Source organism: Punica granatum, chromosome 8, assembly GCF_007655135.1.
Source record: "Punica granatum isolate Tunisia-2019 chromosome 8, ASM765513v2, whole genome shotgun sequence".
In the NCBI taxonomy this organism is placed as follows: domain Eukaryota; kingdom Viridiplantae; phylum Streptophyta; class Magnoliopsida; order Myrtales; family Lythraceae; genus Punica; species Punica granatum.
The window spans coordinates 26,609,512-26,621,135 of NC_045134.1; the positions used below are offsets into that span (position 1 = coordinate 26,609,512).

At 44.4% G+C, this 11,624-nt stretch overlaps 3 protein-coding genes across 3 annotated transcripts; 2 read left to right on the top strand and 1 right to left on the bottom strand.

Annotated features, from left to right (window-relative positions):
• Positions 1 to 122: 122 nt before the first annotated feature.
• On the bottom strand, positions 123 to 3,328 carry LOC116187139 (protein EDS1B-like). The gene is made up of 3 exons (XM_031515741.1): positions 2,659 to 3,328; positions 1,118 to 1,918; positions 123 to 989 (listed from the first exon to the last, which is right to left on the bottom strand). Exons 1-3 carry the CDS (start codon positions 2,998 to 3,000, stop codon positions 273 to 275), a joined length of 1,860 nt encoding a protein of 619 aa, XP_031371601.1. The 5' UTR covers positions 3,001 to 3,328; the 3' UTR covers positions 123 to 272.
• A 534-nt stretch (positions 3,329 to 3,862) lies between these two features.
• LOC116187140 (serine/threonine-protein kinase fray2) lies at positions 3,863 to 6,212 on the top strand. The gene is made up of 6 exons (XM_031515742.1): positions 3,863 to 4,612; positions 4,776 to 4,827; positions 4,914 to 5,003; positions 5,208 to 5,272; positions 5,372 to 5,524; positions 5,625 to 6,212. Exons 1-6 carry the CDS (start codon positions 4,013 to 4,015, stop codon positions 5,673 to 5,675), a joined length of 1,011 nt encoding a protein of 336 aa, XP_031371602.1. The 5' UTR covers positions 3,863 to 4,012; the 3' UTR covers positions 5,676 to 6,212.
• Positions 6,213 to 8,560: 2,348 nt separating this feature from the next.
• LOC116187293 (E2F transcription factor-like E2FE) lies at positions 8,561 to 11,324 on the top strand. The gene is made up of 11 exons (XM_031515946.1): positions 8,561 to 8,804; positions 8,874 to 8,941; positions 9,029 to 9,081; positions 9,177 to 9,257; positions 9,357 to 9,413; positions 9,499 to 9,607; positions 9,746 to 9,813; positions 9,924 to 9,996; positions 10,096 to 10,157; positions 10,307 to 10,709; positions 11,010 to 11,324. Exons 1-11 carry the CDS (start codon positions 8,698 to 8,700, stop codon positions 11,093 to 11,095), a joined length of 1,167 nt encoding a protein of 388 aa, XP_031371806.1. The 5' UTR covers positions 8,561 to 8,697; the 3' UTR covers positions 11,096 to 11,324.
• Positions 11,325 to 11,624: the final 300 nt, after the last annotated feature.

Consider the following 11,624-nt stretch of genomic DNA (forward strand, 5'->3'; position numbering starts at 1 on the left):
AGCAATGTCACTCTTTTATTTACATTCGGATAAGCCTGTTGAGAAATAGGAATGGTTTTGAATGACATAATTAGACTTGGCCCTCTTCTCATCGGTTCGGCCAAAGAGAGATGAATAGAGACTGACAAGGTTAACTCCTGAAGAAAGCCTTTTATTCTGATGAGTTGAATACAGTGACATACATTCACGAGCAATCAGCTGCCTGTCGGTTTCCTTCTTTCCCATTTCACGTTTTGGTACTTATTTCGAGCGGATGAAAACTGCAGAAGTCCTCAGCCGCTGCTGATGAATCCTGTTATGTCTTGCACTTCGTTATATTTCTGACGGAGATCTTTCCACAGCTTGACGAGCGACGAGCCCTCTGAAAGGGCATCCTTTGCCACTGTTTCTTCTTCAAGCCATTTCTTCAGATTCTCCTCGATCTCTTTGATCTTTGGCCTAAGGGCAGTAAATGGTTCATTACTGTAGGCCTTGAAACTCAGCTCCTCCACCTCGGCCCAGATGATGGATTCCCCTCTACTCCCGCTGGGCTTCTGCTCAAAATGCTCTAGCCATCTCTGGGTATACCTATACCGTCTCGGCCTTCCTTTTTCTATATATGGACCTGTGTCTTCATTCTTCAAGTGTCGGTAGTAGTTGGCAATGTCGAGGGGCTCCACGAGGCGGCGGAACTCCGTCCCAAGATAAACCCACTCTTTTTGACCCTCAAACCCTTCAGGGAGCTCGTACCTTTTCAACATCTCCACGATCTCGTCCAAATATCCTACTAGCTCGAGTCTCTTCACATTAGCTTTGAAGTCCTCATTATACTTATTTTGCTTGAAGGAATCGTAATAACCACCTCGAGTCTCGCAAATGCTTCGATACCATTCTAATTCGGACATGGCCTTTTGCATTGGCCCCTTCCTCTCTTCGATCTTGGACTGGTTGATGAACTTCTGCTTCTCCAATCCTATCGCAGCTCGGAGACACAGCCTTGCCCGCGCACCCTGCAAATTAAAGCCTCGTAAGTATCTTGCACTTGGGAAAATGATGGTTGGGAAGAATAATAGTTAGAACTATATGAGCAGAAGTTTTTTGAACTTGTACATCGAGGACCCCTTGAAAGGATATTTACCAGACCAAAGTCAGTAAGGGCGTCATCTATGGTTTTCATATCGGTGCCGATAGAATCATTGGAGTTCAACGGTATATCTACAAACTTGTCGAAGTAAACTGGATCTGCCCTTCCCAAGTTCTGGTTTATCTCATCCTCATACACCAGATGTGTGGTCAAGGAAGCCTTCGCAACCTCAGGCCCTTCTCCCTCGGAGCTCAGCTGAAGAGAGTAGAACAGCAGCTGAAGAACAGCATCAGGGTTCTTCACCACAAACAGTCTTCCATTTCCGGAGCAGAACACGAATGTACCGAAAGGCCTGTAAGGGCTGAGCTCGATGAACCCAGAGATCGTGTCCATCAGCATGTTCGTGCTCCCCATCATAGTGCAAGCGGCATGGCTTGCAGCACAAGAAGCATTCCTCAGGACGTTCACGAAGAAATCGGAGGCCAGCGCACTATTCTCAACGGGCAAGTTCTTCGGGCCTCGGGAGTTTGGGTTGAAGAAGGAGAGGATCTCAGGGAGGGCTGCCCCCATGGAAGAGGGAGGAGCGAGCAGGACCCGGGGTATGATGTCATACCTCATCACAAAGTGCACGAAGTGGTCAGACCACTTTTCGCGACGAACCGCGTGGCAGAATATCCGGTCTGCGGCAAGAGGAGACCCGAATGTGAGGCAGTAGTGGGATGTCAATGATGTTTGGATCTGTTTCAGCGATCTTAGGTGCTCGAAGAGCCATATGGTTGCAAAAATTGCAACAGGGCCTCCTGCGGAATGGCCTGTGAATATTATCTGCTTTTTATCATCTAAAGCCTTCATCACCTGAAAAATTTGACACCATTCAGTTCCCGAAATATGGCCATGGAGTCAATTGTCCAAACGCATCGCATTTGGGTTAAAATAGAATCTATTGATCTTACTGAAAAATATGAACATTTTAACAGGTTGGTTCGATTTCATTTTTTCATACTAATCGTGACCGAAGAGGATCAATGTCAGTGATGGATCAACCGGGCAACGGCAAGCCGTTCTCCTCCTCAGCTCACATGAACAATCAACACGAGACAAGCCCTTACGTAATATTAGATAAGTCAGATCCTCTTCGTGAAGTCCATGCGGATAGCCACCCGACACCATTTAAATGGGCCACCACCATATAAATGGGGACGTAGACGTTCGGGAACATACTCTCCTTCGATCTTGACCCTTTAATATGGGCTCAGATGTTAGGTTCTTCCTCTGTTCGATCGATTTATTGCCTTCAATGGAGTCATCTTATTGTTTCAATGATATATATTCATTAGTACTAAGCAACCTGCTGATTTCCTTCAAACTGACTTTATATTAATTTTCGTTTCGTAAATAATAATTACCAAAATCTAGTAACTATAAACAAATTTTCTTTTTTATGCGAATATATCTTTCCATCTCAGCGAAAAAAGTTGGCTTTTGTAAATATATAATTCTAATCTAATAAATACACGCACATATATACACATTTACACGATTAAATGCCTCAATCAATTAAATTCAGATAATTTTCTTATAAATTTTTATTTTACCTCTCTGCGGAGCGTTGACTTTTCCAAGATGAGGAGGAACTTGGTCAGGAACGCCTGGTTGACCACGGCGAGCTCGTCGTTGCTGATGCTCCTCAGGCAAGGGAACTGCCTGAGATCTATCTTAGCCTCCCCGAACGCCCCGGCTCCGCCCGCGAACCACTCGTCGGGGGACCAGCACCCGGCGAAGGAGAAGATCGACTCCGAGCTCCTTTTCTCCGCGAGGTAACCGGGACCCTTCTCCGGGCTCTTATGTGCCTTGAACGCCAAGTGGCAGGCTCTCTTCACCGTCTCATGCCTGAGGTTATTGCCCAGCCCGCCGTCTTCCGCCATGTGTAAGCTCATCAGTCGGGGCCTTTTCCTCTCTGGGGTTTGGTGAATGAATGATCAATGGCGATTGGGCGCAGCTGAGCTGGTAGTTATAGAGCAGAGATGGCGGGCGTTGGGTTTACCGAAATGCCCCCACTGTCCGGGCCTGGTGGGGGTAGTTGCTCGTGGGGATTTCTGTCATTGGCTCCTCGTCGACTTGATTCCACTTCAGTTGACTTGGCCCGTTCCTACCTTCCTTCCTTCCTTCACATTGTCTTCGACGAACCACACCGCGAAGGAGAGACGCCATATAGGGACGGAAGGGGTAAACTAAAAGGAATAGAGAAAGACCCGACCAAAGTCGAAGCTCTTTTCCATCGCTCGGAACTTTCCCTTCCTCCTCTCTGATTTGTCACCCGACAAGTATATAAATTACGGTCAAGACTGACGTGCAAGGTTAACTGATGAATTTAAATTACGTTCGAGGCTGAATTCAGAACGAATTAAGACGAGTCTCTCTTCTTAATCCGATTCCCGAGTCTTAATTTCGAAAGACTTCAATCTCATTTTAAAGTCCTTGGAGCAATTCGCAACCGGGGTGTTCATCAACAAGATGGCAGGATGGCCACAAAAGTCCTTCCTGGATCTTTCATCTCATGCCTGAATCATCGAAACTAAATTTAGTAAACTACGAAAAGGACAGAAAAAAACAAATCTTGATTTCTCCGAACCGTTACATCAGTTCAAGGCCGACCCAGCAATCCATTTCCGAGAAATGGGCTGTCGGCCCAAGAGATAATCTTCGCGACAGGCCCAATTAATTGGGCTATTTCTTTTTTATTTTTTTCGGTGAATAATTGGGGTATTTGTATTTCTAATTACGGGAAAACAATGATGGCTTTTTTGTATTTTTATGGTATGATGCTTTGCGCTTTGGTTTGGACAGAAACGACATCGTAACGCGGTTCTCGCCGAAAAGGAGGACGGGAGGCCAAACCGGTGACCGCTCCGGTCTCCGTCCGTTGGCGATAGACCGGCAGCTTCGGCAATGGACGAAGAAAAGGCGGCGGCTTACTACGACGAGCTGACTCGGAAGGGCGGGGGAGCCGCGAGGTTCAAGCAAGGGCTCGGCTTCTCCTCCTCAGCTGCCGGAGACGACTCGGCACCACCGCCTGCGAGAGGTTCCGCGTTCGTTTCGTCCACGTCTTCCTCCTTCCTGAGCAGCTTCGTCAGAGCCTCGAGCCCTACGAAGGCCTCGGAGCTCGAGAAGCAAGCTCAGCTCGAGTCCATCCAGAACAAGCTCAGGAAGAAACCGGACCGGGACGGTGATGCTGATAGGAACCGCCAGGCTAGGGTTTCGGACAGACGGCACCGGTCGAGAAGCAGAGAGCGGGATCGCGATCGGGACAGGGACAGGCGTTCGAGGAGGCGAAGCCGGAGCAGAGACAGGCACGGAGACAGGGACAGGGACAGGCATCGAAGGAGAAGGAGCAGGAGTCGGAGTAGAAGTTTTTCACCTCGGAGGTCAGGGAATAGGCGGAGTGTCTCGCCTCGAGACCAGAGGAGGTCGGAGAAGGTGAGGAAGGAGAGGAATGATGGCGGAAGATCGACTGATTACTCCAAGCTAATCGATGGGTATGATCGGATGGTAATGCTTCTCACAGCTGAATGCTGCATTTCGTTTTTTCAAAGGTTCCATTTTGCAGCATTTGCTCTGTCCAGTTCATCGTTTTGTATCCGATTAAGTCGAATCGTCTGCCGGAGCTTCTTGTGTTGGTCTCTAACGCCTTCGTCTTGTTCATCTCGAGCAGACTCCAGCTGAAAGAGTTAAAGCCAAGATGAAGCTTCAGCTTGCCGAAACTTGTAATCGACCTCTTTATGAAAGAATTTCCACTGATCAAAATGATAAATTCGTGTACTGATTTATCTCCCTGATTGATTTGTTGCAGCTGAAAGAGATGAAGCCAATGGGATGGGCTCTGGTTGGGAAAGATTTGAGTTCGACAAGGACACTCCCCTTGACGATGAAGAAATCGAAGGTTAAAATCGTTTTTTGTGATTGTCCTTTCTCTCTGAATATCAATACTTTTGATTGCGAATCGTGGTTGCCTCGATTTTACTGAAGTTTTACATTATTAGCGAATACTCTTGGTGGTAGTGAACTTGGAAAGGATTATGTTCTTCTGGTGAATAAGTGTCTGTCAGTGAAGGGAATAAATGATATAGTACGTTAATTGTTGCAGTTGCCGAAGATGATGCTGCTCTTGTTAAGCATATTGGCCAGAGCTTCCGGTTCTCTGCTGTGGAGGTGATCGCCGGTTTGGTTTTTCTCACGGGATTTCATTTGCGTGATAGGAACTAGTAGATTTCTGAACAATTTCCCTGCATCTTTCTTGTCTTCCTGTAGGCAAGAAGAGAGGAACAAATCAAAGCTGCGCATGATGAGGCCATGTTTGGATCGTCGGCACATGCTCCAGATGTTACTGAGGATGCCGATTTGGAAGGGAACAATAAAGCAAGCAATGAGAACAACCCTGCTACAAACCTCTTAAGCGATAAGGTAATGTGATGAGTTACATGACGGCCCAGTCGCAGTTTTTCTTCGTCTTTGTGTACCTTTATGGGTAGAAAGTAAAGAGTCACCTTTGCTGTTCATGAAGGTTCTTGCAAGGCAGCAAGGTTCATGGCGAGACCGAGCTCGTAAAACATAGTTGGAGTTGGATATTCAAGAGTTGGAGGAATCTGAATCGTGGTCTTGCACGGATCATCAAGAGCTGCATCTTGCAATATTTTTTCTGTTGTATTGCTGAAATGTGGCAGGCATCAAAACAAGCTTACTGACTTCCATGAAGGTAAAAGCTATATTTGGGAAGATGACTTGCAGCTGATCTCCCAAAATCAGCAAACCTGCCGTTGCTTTACAAGTCCCGTTCCTTTTGGTCTCTGTTGGTCGAGTGGAAGTAATTAGCCTATTTGGTGCAATTAACTGAGGCTTAGGGAGTATTTATCTTTTCGGTTTTTTTTTTTCCTGGCGTTTTGGGCGCCGGGGGTGTGTGGTGTGGGGGGTGGGGGTTGAGATTTGGTGAAACATTCCGGGAATGCGTATGTTTGGGTATGAGATCATGGTAAATCTCTCTTGTTTCGCTTGAGATGTATCATGAACTTCTGCAGTTGTATCTTCTTTCTCCCGTTAGAACCTTCTTCTTCTTTTTTTTCTTTTTTTTGCTGAATAAAGTACTTTATTAATAGGTGGTTGTGTTTACATTGATTCATAGGCTTACATCTGGATAATCCTCAAAAATACATAGCGAGTGTAAGTTTGACAAAGAGTCAAATTGACCCAAGTCATGGGCTAGGGAGTTATCCATCCTGGGGATCCATGAACATAATCAATTTGAAAAAAGTTTTAGGGTTACAAAAATATCCGAGACTATGCTCCTAATTTCTCATGGACAGTTTTGTGGGTGCAAAATGGCATCAACGATTAGCAATGCATCACAACGTAGTCAAATCTTCTTCAATCCTCTTTTCTGCAATTATGTTGAGGGCAAGGAGGGCTTCTACCTTAAGTGGTTTGTTCTCATTCGTTACTTGGAACCATGAAAGTGTAGGTGGACTGTTCAGGCGTCGTAGAATTCTCGCTAGGCATGATATGTTGTAATTCTAGGATGCATCTGTATTGATGATGGTTTAGTCAGGTCATGTAGGCTCCTGTGATGCTTGGAGTTGTAGAGATCGCGAGTGCGAGCTTTCTTCTTGTTGCGTCTGCTCTCATTATGTTCCCCGAAGGACCTATGAATTCTTTGATCATTTCATGGAGGTCTATTGTTTTTTCTGCATGCAAGATTTCATTACATGAGTTTCGCAGTTGGTATAGAGTGATAGCTACATATAGAGAAAACATAGTCCTATCAGAGCTATTAGTTAGAAAACTGCGTGGAGGGCAAGCAACATAATTAACCAGGTCCTTTGGACTAGAACATGGAATGAAGTTTGAGTTTTATATTGCAAGGTGATTCCTTACAGACAACACTATAAAAGATACAATCTCCGTAGAGATGTTGAAATTTATTGAAACTGGTTTTACAAAGAGAACATGGGGTGTTTTCTTCGCTAAACCGGTGGAGGCTTTCACTAGCTATTTTTCAAAGATGGAGTTTAAAGTGTTCGAGAATTTTTAAATTCCAAATGGCTTTCCACACTATTCCACTATGATTTAAGAATCTATGCTTCTTATCTATGAGGTCGAAGGATTTGAAAGAATGTTTCCTCGAAGTGTTTGGAGTCCAAAGTGCTGAGTCTTCGTGGTCTTCTTGTGGTAGGTGTATCTTGAGAATGTTTTCCACTATTTCTTGGTCAAAGATGTTCGTGAGTAGTGGAATGTTCCATCTCTTCGGGTGAAGGAGCATCAAATCACAAACTTTTATATCTGAGTTTGGAGCTACATCTGGCTTGGGTGATGCTTTGTGGCATTCCTTTCATGAGATCCATGGGTCTGTCCAAGCTAAAGTGGTTGAGCCAACCCTTATTGAATAGCATGTACTTACCTGTATGGTGTCCCTGCACCATTGGAGACCTTTCCATATTGGTGAGGGCGAGGAGCGATTAGAAGAATTTAGAAAGTTACTGTGCTTCGCCTTGAGAGCCTTGCCTGCGAGGCTGTCATTTGTTCTTGTTAGAGCCCATGCAGTTTTGGACAACATCGCTTTGTTCGAGTCCTCCGCATTCGGAAGCCAAGTCCTTCATTTTTGCCTTCCTCCTTGTTAGTCCCTCGCCAAAATCTTCTTGTCACTTTGTCGATAGAGTTTAATGTGGCTTTTGGAAGTCAGAAAAGTGACATAGTGTAGATTGGCGTATTGTTAATTGCTGAATTGATCAAAGTGGCTCTACCCGCCCAGGAAAGTGTTCTTATCTTTCATGATGTAAGTTTGCTTTTAATTCTGTCAATAAGGAACTTGGAGGATTCTTTCTCTCTCTTTTTGATGAAGAGTGGGTTTCCTAGGTATTTGGCAACTTCTTTTAGCTTTTTCATACCTAGAATGGCTTTTGCGTTTCTCTTCGTGTCTGCATTAGTATTCCGGGAGAAAAAGGGGTCTGATTTCGAGCAATTAAAGAGCAAAATTTGTCTAGAGTGCCATTGATACTTCTAATATTCGCTTTAGTTGCTCTTGAAAGGATGAGAAGATCATCCTCCCGTTAGAACCTTCACTTCACTATGGAGCAATCCAAGGTCCAAACGGCAAAAAATTATCAATGGAAGTATTTCGATATCGAACTCAGCTCCATTAACTTTCGAAAGAGATCGAAACTTATCCTCGACTATCATCTACTGCTCTATGTATTGGGCTCTGCAATCTGTGTCAAGGTATCATCATCATCATTATTATTATCAATTACTGGTTATGCATGGCTACGACAGAGGAGTCTTCCTTAGTCCCCGCGTAGGAAGAAGCAAAAATGAAAAGAGGGATGTGAAGCCTGATAATGTCGTGTTGGGCGTTAGGCCCACGGTTTGGGGTATGCTAGGCCCAATAGAGAGGCCCATTTCTTCTCTGGCCGTTCACTTTCAAATCTATGGAACCCGGGAAACCTTCCCCCTCATTTCCTCTCCTCCTCCGTCTTTCCGTTGGTCTCCGTTCCTGACGCTGACCTGAATCCGCCATAGTCGTCCCTCCCGATTCTGCCGCTAAGTCTCTCACATAGGGCAGGCAGAGGTTTGACTTGACTCAGAAAATGGAAGAACGAGCAACGACGTTGACCTCCAATTCTGCCGCTAAGTCTCTGCAAAGGCATTACTCTTACAGTAGAAAGCAGAAATCCCTCGGCCTTCTCTGCACCAAGTACTCTCCGCCTCCTCTCTCTGTTTCTCCTAATTCATTTACATCTCAATTCGAATTGGTTTGGTGCAGCTTCTTGAGCCTTTACGACCGAGAAGGCATCGAATCAATCTGCCTGGATGATGCCACGTCAAAGCTAGGTATTCCACTAACCGGATGGCTATGTTTTCTCTAGATGAGCTTTGGTGCGTTTGAGCTTGCTGATCTCATTGGCTTGGGTTCTGCAGGTGTTGAGAGGCGGCGCATTTATGACATTGTCAATGTGCTGGAGAGCATCGGGGTGAGTTTCCCGTACAGGCGTGTTTAGTTTCTGTCCTGGTTTTCGGGGGTTTCTTCATTCATGGACATGATTTGTTTATGTGCTGCTGGATTTAGATGCTTGCTAGGACGGCAAAGAATAAGTACGCCTGGAAGGGTTTCGGAGGAATTCCGAGGGCCTTGGAGGAGCTAATGGCGGTATGTGTTTTGTTTATTTGTGCTTTGGCTTTTCAATGCTTGAAAAGCGAGAAATAGAGCTCTTTGGAGATGGCACTGATACTGTTTTGCAAATCTCAGGAGGAAGGGCCAACGAAGGGGTCTCTCAATGGGTCTGTTGACGGGAGTTGTGTGAAAGTGAGACCTCCTTAGAATTCAGATGGCTTGATTTTCTGTTATTGAGAAAACTATAGTAAATCTGTGTTTTCTCTCCCGCGCTTAGGAATTAGAAGATGACGACGACGACGAAAGTTTATCCAATCCCAACACGGGAAGCCAAAATGACAAGTCTGATGCTTCCATGCCCAGTGTTTCTGCATCATCTAGAGCTGGTGAGTAGTAAGCACTTTAGAATTATGAAAGGAGATTTTCATTGGGAATATTGAGGAAAAGTTCAAAATTTATGGGACAATGATCGTGTGGGAATTGTACTTAGCAGTATCTTTTCAATATGTCTTTCTCTTTTTCAGATAGTAGAAGAGAGAAATCACTGGGGCTCCTAACCAAGAACTTTGTTAAGCTTTTTGTCTGCACTGACGTGAGTTAGCTTTTATACTTAAATTGCTTCAATACAATACAGTATGCATATTTCGTTTTCGTTGTCACATCTGCTGAATGTCTTGGACTTGATTGGGAACTGTTTTCAAGGTGAACATGCACTCTCTTGATGAAGCCGCGTCACTACTGCTGGGGGATGGCCGCAATTCTGCAATATTGAAAAGTAACATTTTCATCTTTGCGCTTTCCATTGCTTGGAACCTGGAAGAGTTTGAGAATTTTGGACTTCTGACGGAGCTTTTCTTAATCAAATATCCTGCAGCAAAAGTTAGAAGGCTATACGATATTGCTAACGTGTTATCGTCCATGAACCTTATTGAGAAGGTAATAACATCCTCGCTTTCACTTATGAGGACGACCACCCAACACATTACACATTGTTAATATTATATTGTGGCATTGATCTCAAGATGGTCTTCTTAATGGGAGAATTCGTTGTTGTTGTCCAAATTGTCCTGTCAACTCTATTTCAGACCCATACTTCCGACACCAGAAAGCCTGCCTTCAGGTGGTTGGGGCCGAAACCAAAATCTGATGTCGGAACTGCTAGTGTTCTGGAGATCAAGGACCCTAAGAAGAGAATGTTTGGGACTGATATAACAAACACCATTCATGACGGAAGTAAGGGGAGTTCCTCAGTTAAGAGGGATTCAAATTGCATGGCAAAGGTGCAAAAACTATATAAGCAGGAGAGTTTGGTCGGTGAGTCTAATGGAAGCAAGTTGAAGGAATCAAGACAGATTCAACATTACCAGTTTGGTCCCTTTGCGCCCGTTGATGCATCCAAGGGTGATGCCCCTGAGAGTAGGAAAGTTAAGCAGCCACAAGATTGGGATAGTTTTGCATCCAAGTTTCGTCCACATTATCAAAATCAAGGTAATACTGAATGCTTCATACGCTATTACGACAAAAATTGCTTAAATCATCGCATGACTGTGAATAATCATAATGAAGGGAGCAACTATTCTCCGAAAATAGCGTTTATAGGTATGTTTCAGTTTGAATCTCGGAGGCTTGTTAAGTAGTATGAACTAATGCTCATATTACATTTTCGTCATGATTGATTAATCTGTAACATCTGTTGGATGGTTTAACCTGTGAGGACACTGCCGCTGTCTTTCGAAAGAAATGCTGCAACCTAATTTGCTCAGAAAAATTTTGTGGTCGGTTTTGCAGCCTTGAGAGACCTCTTCTCTCATTACATAGAAGCATGGAACACTTGGTTCTATGAGGTTGCGGAGAAGAAGCCGACGGGAAGTTGAGAATGATCTAGTAAATGCTTGTACAACCGCAGTATATACTAGACATACTACCGGTCCGACCTAAGCTTTCGATGCACAATCTCTATGCATCAATATTATGCCTGTGTAGGTTATTCAACAGAACTTTTTCTTTTTGCTGCAAATTTGCATGAGAAAGCCGAGTTAAGGCAGCAGAACAAAGTATAATTGTTTTCATCATATTCGGCATGGTGTTTATATCTTTTCTGTATCTATATATTAACTTGATTCTTCGTGCTATACATATCGACTTTCTATTTGGTTGATCTAAACCGGATGGAATCCCAAGTGCAAAGAAATTAAAAACTGCAAAAGCGGGAGTGGACCAAACCACACTCGAGCAGTTCGGGACCGAATAGTAATGGGCCGACCACGGAAAGAACGGGCCTGCTGTGAGCAGGTCCAATACATAAAGATCATCGGCCTGTATAGGCCCGCTATCTATTATTATAAGCTGACCCCTTTTTAGCCGAAAGATTAACTTAATTTGTTAGGTGAGAGAATTGTTCCC